The following is a 16,410-nucleotide window of genomic DNA, read 5'->3' as shown; positions in this document are numbered from 1 at the left end:
ATCCTTGCTCTTACTTCACGTAAGCTGTGATAGCCATAGGCATTGGTTTTCAAAGCTTACAATGGTAGCCAAATGCAGAGTAGCTGAGTGGGAATCATTAGCAGTCTGTTTTGCCTATAGTAAACAAATGGGAGTTTATTTTACAGTTCGAGCTATTGTTATCTACTTCTATGACTCAAAAGCAGAATATAGTTCACCTCAGCTATTCTTCAAACTGCATTTTCTCAAATCTGTCAATCTGTCTTTCAAATCTTTTATCTTCTTTATTAACATATGGCTTCAACACTTATACCATATTAACATATTCTGATAACACTCTTCAAGAAGCAGTTGAAGTAAAACCTGCACTGTTCTGTTGTTGGTGGTGGAAACAACAAAATAATATAAATATAAGTAGGCCTGTTTCACTCCTATGTGTAAGCATTTCATCTGGAGTGAAAATGAAGTTTAAATCTAAAATATATTTTATAGTTTATAGTTGCTCAGTGAACTAGTAGATTGAACCATGCACAACACTGTAGAATAGAACGACAGTATAGCCAAGTGTTTTAAGAGTGATGCAAAACAGCACAAACGTTACATGAGACAATAGACAAGTGACATTCACCACTAACAACATGATGGGACAGAAATTGCGCCTATTGACATTGCTGAAGTCTTCTTTTCAAGATATTACATTTTGCCTCTTGTGTATTTCGGATGACATTACGTGATTCAATGCCAGTTGTGCTCATTAACAGCAACTGCTCTTGTGTTGCTGGTTGCGGAATCTGCAACCACTTGGTTGCATTGCTTTTCCAGACTGCTCATTATTCTGAATCTGGCATGTCTGTCGTGCCTCCTGTCCTTTCATGCACACAGACAGAACAGAAGTGGCATAAACCACCAACAATGGTTTGTCTTATTTCATTATTTAATGTTAGTTAATGTATCACAGTCACTTTACTAACACCATCTTTTAAATTAATAGTGGGTGAAACCTGGACCCGTGGATGCCATGGTTGTCCTAAAGCCAAAACCAGGTGCTACTACAGCCAGTGGAGTTAGGTATGTAGTACCAAATTTAATAGGCAGATTACAGTGTGTGGTAAAAAAAATAAATGCTTTTGATCATCTGATAAGACCCTGTTCTCTTCAAAATTTAATTTAGCCTCGTTGTACTTCAGATAACATGTGATATGTGATTCACAATCAGTTGTGCTGGTGAACAGATTACAATGTGTAAAAATAAATGTTATTCACTCTTCTTTTAGTACACTTTTCAAGGGCTACAGCGGTGAGTTCCCACACCGGGCCACCCTCAATCCTGGACCAGTCTACGCTGGAATGAAAGCAGATTCTCTTCCACTCATCTGCACAATGAACATCTCTGCATTCTGCAAAAAGCCTGGCAGAAAGGATAATCCGAGGGACACGACAAACAGCACACATGAAGAGGGGACTTGAAATGGAAACGGGGGCCTTAAAGGACTATGCGGTTCTGAAAAACTTGAACTTGACCCACTTGAGCGTCCATCATTTGGGCTTGTTGAAATTAAGTGCCCAAATGCACAAAGCTATGTAGACTGCAAATTCCTCAAAGTGGCACAAGGCCTACACAGATTGAAGGAGAGCCATTGTTATTATTGGCAAATCCAGGGCCAGTTATTGATTACTGGTATGCAGTGGTGTGATTTAGTTATCTGTGCCCATGATGATATTTTTGTGCAGCGAGTTTACAGAGATAGCAGTGTATTAGAAGAGGTGAAAAGGAGGTGTGACATGTTTTTCTTTAACACTTACATGCCAAAATACCTCTCTATGCCCAAGCAATAGAAAATCATAATGAACTCATGAACAATTAAAACAATTTCAAATTATTCTGTCAATTGTATTACTATTGTATTCATTTCATTTTTACAAATACAGTAAAAGTTAAGAAATACATAATGTTGTATTGTGTTGTCAATTTTACATATAAAAGTGAAAGCATTTTATACTATTTATCATATTGCACTGTACCTTAACATTGCAGCCAATATTTACAGACTAGCATGACCTAAAGCAGGGGTCGGCAAGCTTTTTGACTCGGAGCCACAAAAGCAAAATAATTGGAAATTTATTTCAGTGACGATGACAATGTCACTCAAGCGAACCGAAACTAAATACTGGACATTTGTGAAATTCCACCCGAACATTTTTTAAGTCTCAAAAATAATATACGTTAATTAAATACTCATTAATTCTATTCAAAAGCTTAGCTGCATGCGGCTCTGGAGCCGCGGCTTGCCGACCCCTGACCTTAAAGGGATCATTTTAAGGTTGGAGAAAATATAAAATAATAATAAATCACCATCATTCACATTACATCATCTGTCTAATTCTGGATTGAGATTAGCCATTGTTTGCCCAGGCTTTTACCAAGGGGCCATTTTGATAATTCACCAAAAGACAGGCAACAGTAAAAAATTTGGTTTATGCTCCCTGTGATTGAAAGGGGGATCACTGTGCTGAATATTTTATGTTCTTTGACTCTGCGAATCACACGCTCAACATGGACTCTCAGTCTTGCAATGGACTGTGACGTTCTGATCTCTGACCTAGACAGTTGAGCTCTCTTTGACAGAAACGTGGGTATGTGGACTTTGCATGGAACGCAGTCTTCAACAAGGAAACCCTTGTCCACCATGATGGCCATAGATGGGTCTAGGAGGGCCACAATGCCAGACTGCTTTAAGATCTCTTTATCACTGATAGCACCTTGATAAAGAGAAGACACAAAGGTCACTGCGCCATGAGGGGCTATCCCAATCAACCCTTTGAATATTTACAGTGTGATTTATAAGTGGAAAACACTTCACTCTGGAGGAGAAGGGAATTTGGAGTTTGACATCTCAGTTCTGTGCAATCTAAAATTATTTGAGTGTCAGCGTAGTCCTGAAACACATCTGGGAGGTGAGTTTTCACAGTGTCCACATCTAACCAAATAGAAACAGCTCCCAATACAGTATAAAGGAAGTTGGCCCAGGTGTTAATAATACGACTAACAGTTGACCGATGTATTCTAAATCTGTGGGCCAAATCCTTTTGCATCAGTCCCAATGACAGGTAGTTCATGAAGAGAAAAAACTCATCAATTGGTTGAAGAACCTGGGGAAAAAATACATTATCCTATTGTCATATTACATTATGACTATCAAAACTTCTTTTGATGTAAAGATTAATTTGAAAATGATGACATAACATGCTTTGTATGGACAAGACGAAAACATTTACCGTTGCACTGGCAGAGTGAGGGACCTGATCAGTCTTCTCAACAGTCTGTCCTCTTGTAACCCGTATGATGTGGGTGGCTGGCTCTATTTGCTTCCAAAAGCCCATGAGGTGGGCATGGCTTGCAAATCTGTGGAATATAAAAGTTATATATAAAGTTATATAATGGCTAATTCATTCACAATGTATTTCAGACACCAGAGAAGGCCCATCCGTGTACTGTGTCCTGCCATATTTTTTATTTACCTGGTAAAGAATCGTATGTCATCATCAGAGGCAGAAAACCGCTCCAAACAGAACTTGCTGCTGACAGTTAAGTCTTCGATTTGTTTTCGGAGCCTTGGTATCTCCTCGCGTAGCTCTTCATTTTCATTGAGGGAGAGATCAAGAGCAGCAGGCTCATTACTGACGCAGTAGTCATGTTCATGACACGGTAAGGGGTCATCATCATCATGGTCAGTCTGCATCTCTGTTAGATCAGTGTTGGGTGGACGCTCTGTTCTTTCCCATACTCCAGGTCGTGGAGTTGGAATAGTATAGTTATTCCATTGAAATAGCACAGGAAAAGCTCCAGGTCGCAGTCGTCGTCGTCCAGTAGGATTGGGAGGTTCGAGCAGCGATAAAATATCGCAAACACACACGGGAAGTACTCGTGATAATAAAATGATCTCTCCTGATCTTAACCACCCATTGTTTCTGCAGTTCTGAGTCCTTTGGAAAGGTGTGGAAGCTCAGGTAGGAATTACACCTTGTCGATGCTGTGCACAATGGTACACAGCAGTGGTGGTTGGACCTGCTGTCTGTACGTTGTTGAAACGATACTTTTTTTTGTTTAACTGTCATGTTTAGGACACGTAAACGGACAGGAGATGAAGGAAACTTCCAAGTAAATAACGGTAAATATGCTCGTTACAAGACTGGTGAGGTGAATAGCTAGCACAGTGTACGCTTTCAATGGCTACCGGATGTCAACAACCATCCTAAACTTTTAGCAGAAATTACGTCACTTAACAGCGTGCACATATGCCATTGTCCCCTGATTGTCCTCATGTATTATTGTTTGTGTGTATTTGTAACTTTCCATATTCCCCAGTAATTGTTCTAGGTAAAGACACTCTTGAACAGTAGAAGCAAGTGCCATATACTCTGCTTCGCATGTGGAAAGTGCAACAGTAGGTTGCTTCTTCGTCTTCCATGAAATAAGTGCGCTGTTCTCACTTAGGCTCACACAGTATCCTGTTGTACTGCGGCGATCACTGGTATCAGCCGCCCAGTCTGCATCGCTGTAGGCTTGTATACCAAGATTCTCAGTGTTGTTTCTCCTAAAGGTTAAACCTTTGTTTGATGTACCTTTAAGGTATCGCAGGACATGTTTCACAGTGACCCATTGCTCCTGTGTAGGCTCAGCTAGGTACTGTGACAGCCTGCTCACCACAAAACTCAGATCAGGCCTAGTGCAGGTTGTCAGGTATATCAGACTGCCCACGGCCTCTCTGTACATCTCTCTCTCTGATGTCTGTCATTTTAACTGCATCATCACTGTATTCAAGCTTTTGCTCACAAGGAGTTTCTCTTACCCTACATTCTGACATGTTAAAACGCTGTAGAGTTTTGTTCGTGTACTTTTCTTGTGACATCTTAATACACCCACCAGAAAAATCAAAATGTATACCAAGAAAATGCTTGAGTTGCCCCAAATCCTTCATCTTGAATTGCTGTGCAAGCATCCCTTTCACTCTTTTCAATTAATTTCCATCCCTTGCAGCGATGATTAGATCATAGAACCATACAATTATGATCACTTTCCCTTCTTTTGACTCTTGAGAATATACACAATGGTCAGCTTGGTTTTGTGTGAATCCATTTTCTGTTAAACAATTATGTAAAACCCTATTCCAATTTCGTCCAGACTGTTTGAGTCCATAAAGTGATTTCTCCAGCTTATATATTACACCCTCTTTTTCTTGATAACCCTCTGGTGTATTTATGTAGACCTCATAGTCGATGGGGGCGTGTAAGAACGCCGTTTTCACATCCATCTGGTGGACCAGTAAATGTTCCTGTACTGCCTTTTGTAACACAACTCTTATACTCGTTAGGTCTGCTGTTGGTGAAAACGTTTCCCCATAGTCTACTCCCATTTTCTGGCTGTAGCCCTTAGCGGTAAATCGAGCCTTGTATTGGTCATTCCCATCTACACCAGACTTGATTGCGTAAACCCACCTACCCCCCACGGGTTTCTTGCCCACTGCTAGTGTTGTCGGGGTGAAGGTTTTGTCTCATTTAGAGATTGGATTTCTTCATCCATTGCTTTTCTCCATTCTTTTGAATTGTCTGATTGCATTGCTTCATCATTAGTCTGTGGAATGCCACACACTGCTCTACAGCAGTAGTCTACTGTGATATGCATTCCATCACTATCCTCGTCTTCAGTTACGTAGTCACCTAGGTAATTTGGTGCCCTTCTATCTCTAGTTGGATTTTTTGTGCTCGAATGGCTGTTTCCTAATCTCCTTGCTGCTTATAGCCACTAACCGTTAGATGGCGCGATTTAAACAAAAACAGGAGCACAAATGTAGCAAGGCTGCCCCCTTGTGGCGCAAAAGAGAATTAAAATGTTCACCAACTGGGATTAAACAAACGAACAAATCCCGCTGCAAGTGTCCGGAACAGAACAAATACATTATTGCTTATGTCATGTTTATCAAAATGTGTTGTACGTATTGTCTGTTGAATTGTCTTACTCTCCAAAACATTTAGACCCAACGCCTGGGTCATTAGATGCAAAAGTGCTGAACATGTCGTCATAATCTCTAAGGCATCATTTTACTTCTTTTTTTTGTCGTTACATTTTGGTAATTTTTTCCTAACTTGATTAAATTTTTCGCAGGTGAACATTCAGATACAGTAAAAAAGGGAATTTGTGAAGGTTTAGATCAACCAATGGTCTCAACTACAGGTCAGAGGTGCGTCTCATGAACCTTTACTGTAATTGGCAAACATTTATAGAGGCTAAACACTGCAGTATCACAAAGTCTCATAATGGAAACACAAGGCCATGTGCAGGGTGAACAGCCAAGAAGAGGAGTAAGACTGTGTGGTGTAAGGCTGAGGGGACAAAACAGTGAAATAAGGGCAACAATTGTGGACCATGTTGTACATGTAAGTCATGGTTTTACAATGGCTGAAGCTGGTCACTGGGTGCAGCTGAATATTGGAAGAACAACTGTGTCTGTGTTCAATTGTTCAAACATTTCATAGAGAAAATGTATGTAAATTCAGAAATGTGTATATTCTCTGGAGGCTGTATGTGCTCAGGTTGTTTTGAATGTGTAGAATAAGTTTCTTCTAATTTTGCAGTTTTTCCAGTCAGCTGTCTGTCTTTTCTGAATTTCAATCAGATTTGTTTTTGTCAACAAATTGCAGTGCAAACAATACAGTCAAACAATATTGCTGTACAAAATTGATTCCAGCCCAATTACTTTCTATCAGTCTCCCAAATACAGTCATGTGTAACTTTGTGTTCTGTGTAACTTTGTATTTTGTGTGTAAAATGTATTGTTTCATTTGATATACCACAGCATGTGCAGCATTCTTGAAATCAAAAGCTTAGCTAGTTTCCATCAGAATGTACTTACAGTCTGCACTGACTGTGACTTGTGACTGTAACGGGCCGCCCAATGGATGGGTTCCCTTTTGAGTCTTGGTCCTCCCGAGGTTTCTTCCTATTCCCCACCATCATAGGGAGTTTTTCCTCACCACTGTCGCCTTTGGCTTGCTCATTAGGGATATGGACCCATAGTATTGTTAACCATGTAAATCCTGTAAAGCTGCTTTGTGACAACATGTGTTGTGAAAAGCGTTATATAAATAAATTTGACTTTGACTTATAGTTGCACTGACAACATGACAACATAATTATTTTGACTGCCTTGTTCATAGTTAATGGCACACAGACTAGATACTCTGATGGCACTGACAAATTGACTGACCTAAATATTTGCTTTTGAAGCAAAAACAAAGAATTTTGAGTGAATTATGTGCTTTGCAACTGTTTTGAAAATCATGATGAAAGAAATGTACCAAATCGACTGAGAAAAACTGTAAATCAAATCTAGCTACCACCAACTCTCTATCTCCACAAATATGGACTTGTGCTAAAGGGCCGCCCAGTGGAGGATGGGTTCTCTTTTGAGTCTTGGTCCTCCCGAGGTTTCTTCCTAATCTCCACCATCATGTTTTTCCTCGCCACTGTTGCCTTTGGCTTGCTCATTAGGGATCTGGACCCATATGATTGTAAAGCTGCTTTGTGACAACATGTTTTGTAAAATGCGCTATATAAATAAATTTGACTTGACTATCTATCTCTATCTCTCTCTCTATCTATCTATCTATCTCTCTCTCTCTATCTATCTATCTATCTATCTTTCTCTCCAGAGATGGGTAGAGGTTCACCAATCTGTCAATATTGCATCTAAATATTTTCTAAAAAGAAGTGCAAATATTTTAGCCAAGACTGTATACAGTTTTATATTATTAGTCAAAAACGTTCTAATCACTTACTTTAAGTCAATACAATGAATAAGATATTAACTGATTTTAAATAAGAACCCTGATTACAAAATGCAAAACAGAATGTACATTTCCTAGGACATATGTTATGAAGGTGCAGTTGGTGCAGTGAGATTGCTGTTTATCCATTTCTATTCTTATTGTGCTTTATTTCAGACCAACATGCTGTCACTAAGTGGAGGCCACACAATAAAGAGAACGATATGGTGGATCTCCAGCAAGGTCTTCACCCCAAACCTGGCAAAAAGCCTTAACTGGTGTGGCAGGGGACACAAGCGAGGATTAAAACAGACAGCCTGTGGACAGCTTGTTATTGGTGAGTATATTAGAACGACTTACATCTTACATTTTTAGCTTTAGCATGAAGCGCATAGCATTTACGGACTCTTATAGGTCATGTGGTTTTTAAAGTTTTACGGCAAAATGACCGGTAAATAACAACACCTTTGTATATTTTGGAAAATACTACTCCTCCTCCAATTACTTACTATGCTTGTAACCTAATACCTTAAGCCTAGCCTAATAACAGATACATTAGATGATTTATTTCTTACATGCAGTTTACTTTATGTATTCAGGGTAATATAACTGATAAATGTGTAGCCCTTATGCCTCTTTAACAAGAATAGTAATAATATTCTACATTTTGACACACAGCTGCCGCAGTGAAGAACCCAGCGCTACCCGCTCCTATGAAAGCAGAGGCTGAAAAATGCCTAAAAGACTACCTCCACCTGGCACCAGCAAGACGCTCATCTTTAATTTGTTAGTTACACGTTTGTTGCATATTGTTGATTTTCTGTTAAATAAACATGTTAAATGAAAATCCCTTTCACTTAATTTTGTTTTGTGCTAATAATATTAATAATATTAATTAATTACATAAAATAATATAGCATAATTTTCCAGTGTATATTTCTGTTTGAGTCTTTAGGCTTCTTAGTGGCTCATACGATCGCGCTGCTTGTGTATTTCGTAGCTTTAACTTAGGGAGGAAGAAGAATGTAAAATCTAGCTTTAAGTGTAATTCAATCTGGTTTGATTTTAAATGCCACATTCACAGGGTTGCCAACTTTTGACGTTCGCTTGGAGTGAGATTTTAACCTGGAGCCGGTGGCGAGTGTATTTTGTTGAGCGGGGGAGGGGGGGGTGGCGAACGTAAAATGGACACAGATTCAGTGTTATATCGCTGGTGGATGGCGCCAGAGCTAGCGAACTAGTAACGTATTGAATCATATATGTGGATCTGGGGTAAATAAACTGGATATTTTTTTTCGTCGTGAGATATCGGAAGTGTGGCTGCAGATGAATAAACGCCGTATTAAATAGTCTAGGAGAGATCTCATAAGCGTCTCCGAGACGCAGGCGCGATCATGACGCAGCCAGGTAGGTCTGTAATGCAGCTGCTGGAGGTCTTTCACGATCCACCACAGACTATCAGAGACGTGTTGGCGATGAGCACGCGCTCTTAAATACGTATTCCAGACGAACTGTGTTACATCCAGCAGAGTCTCTGAGATGTACATGTGCTATCAGTTTATCCTTCTATACAACCCCCTTCACCAAGCGTTCGGCTGAAGAATTAAAAGCATAAAGGAGTTTGTAGTGGACAGACCCAATTTTAGGGTTCGTACGACTGCTTGAAATACTTGGAAATACTTTCATTTTAATGTTGCTTTTTCAGATTAAAAAAAAGTGTTGGATATTGGCTAAAGCATTTGAAGATGCTTGAAATGAACTGTGTTTCGTTTCGCAACAAATAGCTATTTGACTGAATGGTTCGCTTATATAACGTTACAAATATATAAGTTACAAATACATAAGAAATGTATCAACCTCTTGTAATTCCAGCGGTAAACTCGAGAGTGCATTAAGACGTTAAGATTGTGTGCTTTGAAAATAAACTACCATTAAATAAAATATTGCTAGTTTGTTAGGTAAGGTAGAGCTACTGGATTAAATCCTACCCAAACGAGCATATATCTTAACTACATATTAATACGCCAACGTGATCGTTTGGGGGGGGGGGTGGTTAGGTAATAGCTAGCGAGCGAATTAGAGAAAAAGCAAAACTGTAGCTGGCTACCCAAACACGCACATTTAAAACAGTGCTGTTGGTTTATGTATTGTTTTGAAATTAATCGACCTTATATTTGATCTTATATGCTAATAAAGCAGCGCTGCGTAGCGCGTTGTGGTGCCTGTTACCACGTCACAATCGTAGAATTCGAATTGAGCTTCCATGGAAACCGCTAGTTTACATTACGCGTTGTCATAGTGATGTGCAAACAGAACAACATTTACGGTCGACTACGAATGAATTCCGTGTAGTTTTCTTCTGCTTTTTATTCAAAGAGTTTGTTCTGAGGTTAGTTAACCCAGATAACTAAATAAGATATTCAGATTGGTTAAATCTCTACCACCTGGTCCATGGCGTACTTTGACTCCATGGCTACAAGCAGCAGTTTCCTCAGCATGGACGACTATCGTCTAGTGCAGCACGAGGTCCTCTGCTCTGCCTCCAACAGATACGAGGTGCTGGAGTTCCTTGGCCGCGGGACTTTTGGCCAGGTGGCCAAGTGCTGGAAGCGCGGCACCAGTCAATCTGTCGCCATCAAGATCCTGAAAAATCACCCTGCCTATGCCCGCCAGGGCCTGATCGAGGTGGGGAAATTATGGTAGATTTAAAAGAGGTTTTGAGAATCAATGTGTCAGGGCTGGCTCGGCTGCCACTCCCTCTACCACCAGGAGTTGCGGGACGTAATCAGCAATGATCCGTTTCAGCTGTCTGAAGTTTTGTTTATTGTTTTACTGTGCTCTCACGGCTTATATTGTTTCTCTTTTCACACGTCAAGTACCTACCTGTACTCCCGCGTTACACAATTGTAGCCCTGATGTTGCTTTGTTCCTGCTCTAATAAGATGTAATAGGCTGATATTGGCTAACACTGCAATTTGTAATCAGGGGCAGTGGCGGCTGGTCAATATGGGGCACTGGGGCGCCGCCCCCTTAATATTGTTCCGATATTAAAATGAGTTCATTATAAACTGCGATAGTGAGGAAATTATTTAGTGACACTGTGTGTCTAATTGCCATGTTTGAATTTATTAAAAGTGTAAACACATAATTGTATTTAATTGCTTACATTGTGCACACTTCCTGTGTGCGGGGCACCGGTCTAATGAGAGTGCATGGAGAGGCATAAACTTTTGCCAAGCACTGATCTGAGGCTGCAGTTTAATTGGTCGGTTTCAGACACACCCACTCTTGTTGGACACACCCACTCTTGTTGGTAGTGTCAGTCAGCTGCGGTTCGTTAAAGCTGGTTTATACTTTCGCGAGTGATCGTAGGGCGAGACTCCGCCCACCTCGCGCGAACCTCCAACGTAAATCGGTTCATGTTGAATATCAGCAGGCTGGAGCAGCAGCTCATACAAAATGAGAGAAAATTCAGTTTTATCTTTACAAAATAATCTTCTCACAAAGCATTCACTTGAAGAACGTTAGGGCAAAATTCATGTTCAAATAAATAAAGGGCAATAAGACTGCTTTATTTGTTTTTAATTTGTTTACACCCCCCTCAATTATTTGTGCACCAGCCGCCACTGATCAGGGGTCATTTCCCTCTGGAAAAGAGCATCTGCCAAATATAGCAAAAGTAAATGTCTGAAGGGAGCCATGCAGTAACTGGGCTGATGCTATTGAAGTTACGTAGCATATTAGCCCTTGAATGCTGTGCCCACATAACTTAACGCCTGTCCCATCTTCCCCCATCTGCTCAGATGAGCATCCTGAGCCGTCTCAACAAGGAGAACGTAGACGAGTTCAACATTGTTCGCTCGTACGAGTGCTTCCAGCACAGGAACCACTTATGCCTGGTGTTTGAGATGCTGGGGCAGAGCTTGCAGGACTTCGTCAAGCACAGCCCGCTGCCGCTGAAGTGCATCCGGCCCATAGTGCAGCAGTTGGCCATGGCGCTCCTGAAGCTGAAGAGTCTGGGCCTGATCCACACCGACCTCAAGCCTGACAACATCATGCTGGTGGACCCCGTCAGGCAGCCGTACCGGGTCAAGGTCATCGACTTCGGCTCCGCCACCCACGTCTCCAAGGCCGTGTGCTCCTCCTACCTGCAGACCAGATACTACCGGTGAGTGGCACGGCCTAAGGCATATTGGAAACAGATGCATGGTTGCGGGAATCGCTTCCGCTCGAGTGTGCTTGAGAGGTGAACTGCCCGTTGTGGATGGCTATGGTGACACGGCTGCACATTAAGATTGTGATAAGCATTACAATGAACTGCAACGCGTTTGATTGCCATTTGATTTATAAGTGATGTATTTTTAACTGGATCATGTAAGTGTTGTCATTTATCCAAACACCAAAGAATATCTTAATATTTTCAGTGCCTGAGAAGTTAAGATGCTCTCAGCACACATAAAAATATTTTTTTGGTTGGTTTTATGCTTCAGGCTTTGGTAATATCAGTACAGGGTACCTGCACTGCTCCATTGTAGTTACACCATGGCAGTGTTGTTCTGTATTTACGTAGTGGAGAACAGCACATCAGTATGTAGTGTCAGTGTGTCAGTGTAGTGTCAGTGTCAGGTTACACTACAGTAGTAGATGGGTAATGCACAGGCCAGTATTGTGCTACCAATTTACCAAAAGAATATTTCAGGTAGTAAAAAAAATACTTCTTAAAGCTTTTACATTTTCACACATTAATTCATCACTCTGTGTTAAAGTGAGTACCTTTGAATCACCACAAACCACAGTATCATGCTAAACGTGATGATGGACGTTTTTGTCTTTTTGGTCCAGATCGCCCGAGATCATCCTGGGTCTCCCGTTCTGCGAGGCCATCGATATGTGGTCCCTGGGCTGTGTCATCGCCGAGCTCTTCCTGGGCTGGCCCCTGTATCCTGGAGCATCTGAATACGATCAGGTCAGCCCACGGGCCTCGGACCCGAACCTCGCCTTTCTCACGCTTCTGTCTTTATTCACGAAGCATCGAAGAACAGTGCTGATTTAGAGTCTGCTTTCCCACCTCCTTTCCAGAACTTCCTCGCTGTGTAATAAAGATGTAAATCTTGTTTGGGAGAAGAGTGGAGTTGCTAACAGTGATGGCCACCTTTATTCTAACTATGCAGCTTGCTAGCTGTTCTGTAATGACTGGCAAGGAAGAGACTATGAATGATTTTTGGGGAACCAACAAAACAATTAACTCAAATGTGTTGAGAGTGTGATCTGTGGGCCCTTTAGGCCTGAGATGTGTTTGCTGGCTATAATTGGAAATCTAATAAGAGCTCTTTACAGTAGTGCTAGAAATACTGTCTTGCAGTGGGAAAAAATCTCAGGTTTGCATGACAGTGGAATTCTAAGATGGGTCCAGGTGAAGCTCCCAGTACAACAGGGTTGACTGGTGCAAGGTGTTTTAGGAAAGCGAAGCCCTTACTGTGTTAGAGGTGCAGACCCATGGTGGCTTTGTGGCTGTAGGGACATGTAGGGTTTGGATAGAGTAGTTGTCTTTGCTAGCTCGTCTTCAGGATCAATATATGAACATAAAATAAAGTCATCCATAAAATCATCCCTCCTGTACGCTGTCGCCGCAGATCCGGTACATCTCCCAGACGCAGGGCCTTCCAGCAGAGAACCTCCTGAGTGCGGGAACCAAGACCAGATGCTTCTTCCACAGGGGCTCTGGCTCCAGCTACCATCTGTGGAGACTCAAGGTCCCCCATCCTTCTTGTGCCATGTGTTCGGTTCATAAGAGATCTGTAATGGCACCTGACAGTACACCTGAACGTTTTTTCTCCTTCTATGTTCCCCAGACGCCTTTAGAGCATGAGGTGGAGCTTGGCGTCAAGTCCCAAGAGACCAGGAGATACATTTTCGACCGTCTCGATGACATGAAGCAGGTTATTTGTGCTCTTGTACACCTTATTGCACGCTTAGCATCACTGCTGTGACATGCAAATGAAGAACAAAGCGCACCAGCTGCTGGTGGAGCATGTAGAGCAAGGTCTTGGTTTTGAGTTCAAGGGTTCGAGGGTTCGTGCTGTCATAATAAGAAGTGTATGTAAGTCACAACAGCGCCTGTGAAATGCAGAGGAACACACGGCAATGTTGCTGCTGAAACAGCGTCTTAGGCACATCGCCGCCCTCTGCTGGCACATAATATGACCTACCCGTTCGTCTCCCATGCAGGTCAACATGCCCATTCTGGAAGGCACAGACGTTCAGGTGGAGAAGGCTGACCGGTGGGAGTTCATCAACCTGCTTAAAAAGATGCTGACGCTGGACGCAGGGAAACGGATCACGCCATTGGAGACTCTCAAACACCCATTCGTCACCATGGCTCACCTCTCTCACTACCCTCACAGTGCACAGTGAGTGTGTACAGGGCCGTCCCTCCGTCTCACACAGTCCAGCCTGTGTTCCAGCTCCGACGCGGGCAGGATGGTTTGCGTGTCGATCATTATGCAGGGCTGGGCGCTCCATAATTTGCTTCTTTCGTGTTAAATGTATTCAGACAAGGAGCTAAGAATTCCAACTGGAAGCACACTAAAGTTGCATGCAAATGGAAGAAAACCCCAAAGAGCTCTTTTTAAGGAACGCCATCTTATTGTAACTTGCTGTAGCACAGTGCTGTAACTCACCTCTTTCTGTCTCACTGACTCTGTGTGTCACTCTCGTTGTCTGTCTCACTCTCTGTCTCTCTCACTTTGCAGTGTAAAGTCTTGCTTCCAGAACATGGAGATCTGTAAGCGGAGGTGCACGGGCTTCGACGGCAGCAGAGGCCTGTTCGGCAGTGGGGGCGTGGCTGGGGGCGGGGCTGGGAGCGGGGGCCAGCACCAACTCCAACCTTCCAGTCACCTTCAGCAGCCAGCCCGACCAACACAGCCAGGTGGGCCTGCCAGCACAAGCTTGTCGTGTGTTGCACCAGTATCCCCAAACCTACAGCTCACATTAAACACTGCAGGTGTTCAGATAAGAAATTACTCACCGGAAATGTGCTTTTCAGCTATGTTTGAAGGGTCTTGCCATTAAGTACATGTGACCTGTTTGTTGGTTGTGTGTGTGTCCTCTGCCACGCACCCATCTCAGCCCATCGTCATCTCGGACACACTCCGCCCCGCTGTCAGAATAATCACCATCTCCAGCGACACCGAGGGCAAGGACAATGCCAAGATCCTGCCCACCAGGTGCCCTCCCCACGAACTCCTTTGCTCCGCCTCCTGTGCCTCTGAGCTCTGTGTTTGCTCTGTGTTGAAACGGTCACCCTTCTGTTTGCTCACTTTGTGGATTTAAACACTCCTCCCTAGCTGCGGCGTGAACAAGCGGGTGGACGTCAACAGCTGTGTGACCGTGCGGGACTCGGACACCTGCAGCCCGCTCAGCCCCAGGCGCCTGCCCACCTTTGTGGAAAACGCCGCCACCCTGCCCAAGTCGCTGGCCATGGTCATCCCACCGGGTGAGTCCCACGCGCTCTGCCTCTCCCTCCCCTCCGGCTCTGTCGACAGGTCGCAGTCGTTGATCACTGTCTCACATCTCCTTATAGAATAGAGCGCCGCGGCCTCCGGGATGGTCCAAAAAGACCTCGGTTGTGCCTTCTGCCAGAGCAGCCCTGCCCGGCGCCGAGAGACACAGAGCCGCGTCCTCCAAGTTTCAGCCTCTCTGAGCCAGGTAGAGCGTCTGTAGAGCAGTTTGCCTTCTCACGCTGCAGCTGCCGTCACACTTCACACTGCCCCATAGAAAATCTTATCTTCGCTCTGTTGTCTTATCCACATGCTGCTCATCAGGTTCATTTTAGATCATTTTCTAGTATCCTGTGCTTTGTACCTCACGTTTACTATCTCACATAACCTTTAGGTGAGTGTATTTGAGAATATAGCAGAATGTGTGTATTGTGAGCAGACCTGTCGCATTGCAAATCTTTGAGTCTGACCGGTGTATTGATTTGCTGGAATACTGTATATGTTGGCCAGAGTATATTTTATATATTCACAGTTGTATATATTCACTGGTCCCAGCAGCAGCACTGGTGTCCTGCTCCCCAACAGTCATAGTCAGAGAGACCCTCGAATGGGCCACTTTTGGCTTGCTTATTTTATTGAAGCGCTTTTCTGATAAACAAAGTGTTTTGTAGGGCTGGAAAAAGGTCTGTTATGTTGGTGGGAAGTGCTGTTGTAAGCTTATTGGTAAAAATCAACCAGGTGTAGTCCAGAGAGTAGTTCAGCTGGGAGTATTGATATCTCACTGCCATTTTGTGTCTTGGCTCCTCCTACAGGTCCAGGATCTGTTGTGATCTCATGACAGTTCAGGAGGCAGATCCCCCTGGCACCAGTCCACCAGTCAGGAGGATCAACTCACTCCCTGCTCTTTCTTCAATTTGCACTCCTGTTACATTTGCACATTATATTTCTAATTCATTGCATACGTTCACTTTAATCGTAATTACACCAGATTCCTCATACATTCACTTTGCACATACAGTATGTTTACTTACTGCTGCATACGCCACTTACTTGAATGTAAATTTCAGAGACCTCTATTTATTTTATTATATATATACACAACTCAGCT

The 16,410-nt window shown here is 42.8% G+C and overlaps 1 protein-coding gene across 1 annotated transcript; it reads left to right on the top strand.

Annotated features, from left to right (window-relative positions):
• The first annotated feature begins 10,254 nt into the window (after positions 1-10,254).
• Positions 10,255-16,140, top strand: LOC143474609 (homeodomain-interacting protein kinase 2-like). The gene is made up of 12 exons (XM_076972108.1): positions 10,255-10,488; positions 11,607-11,971; positions 12,646-12,769; positions 13,437-13,556; positions 13,656-13,742; positions 14,032-14,213; positions 14,556-14,635; positions 14,667-14,731; positions 14,932-15,029; positions 15,150-15,298; positions 15,391-15,510; positions 16,115-16,140. The coding sequence occupies exons 1-12, from the start codon at positions 10,255-10,257 to the stop codon at positions 16,138-16,140; spliced, it is 1,650 nt and encodes a 549-aa protein (XP_076828223.1).
• Positions 16,141-16,410: the final 270 nt, after the last annotated feature.

Source organism: Brachyhypopomus gauderio, chromosome 14, assembly GCF_052324685.1.
Source record: "Brachyhypopomus gauderio isolate BG-103 chromosome 14, BGAUD_0.2, whole genome shotgun sequence".
In the NCBI taxonomy this organism is placed as follows: domain Eukaryota; kingdom Metazoa; phylum Chordata; class Actinopteri; order Gymnotiformes; family Hypopomidae; genus Brachyhypopomus; species Brachyhypopomus gauderio.
This window is presented reverse-complemented; position numbering and strand designations above follow the sequence as displayed.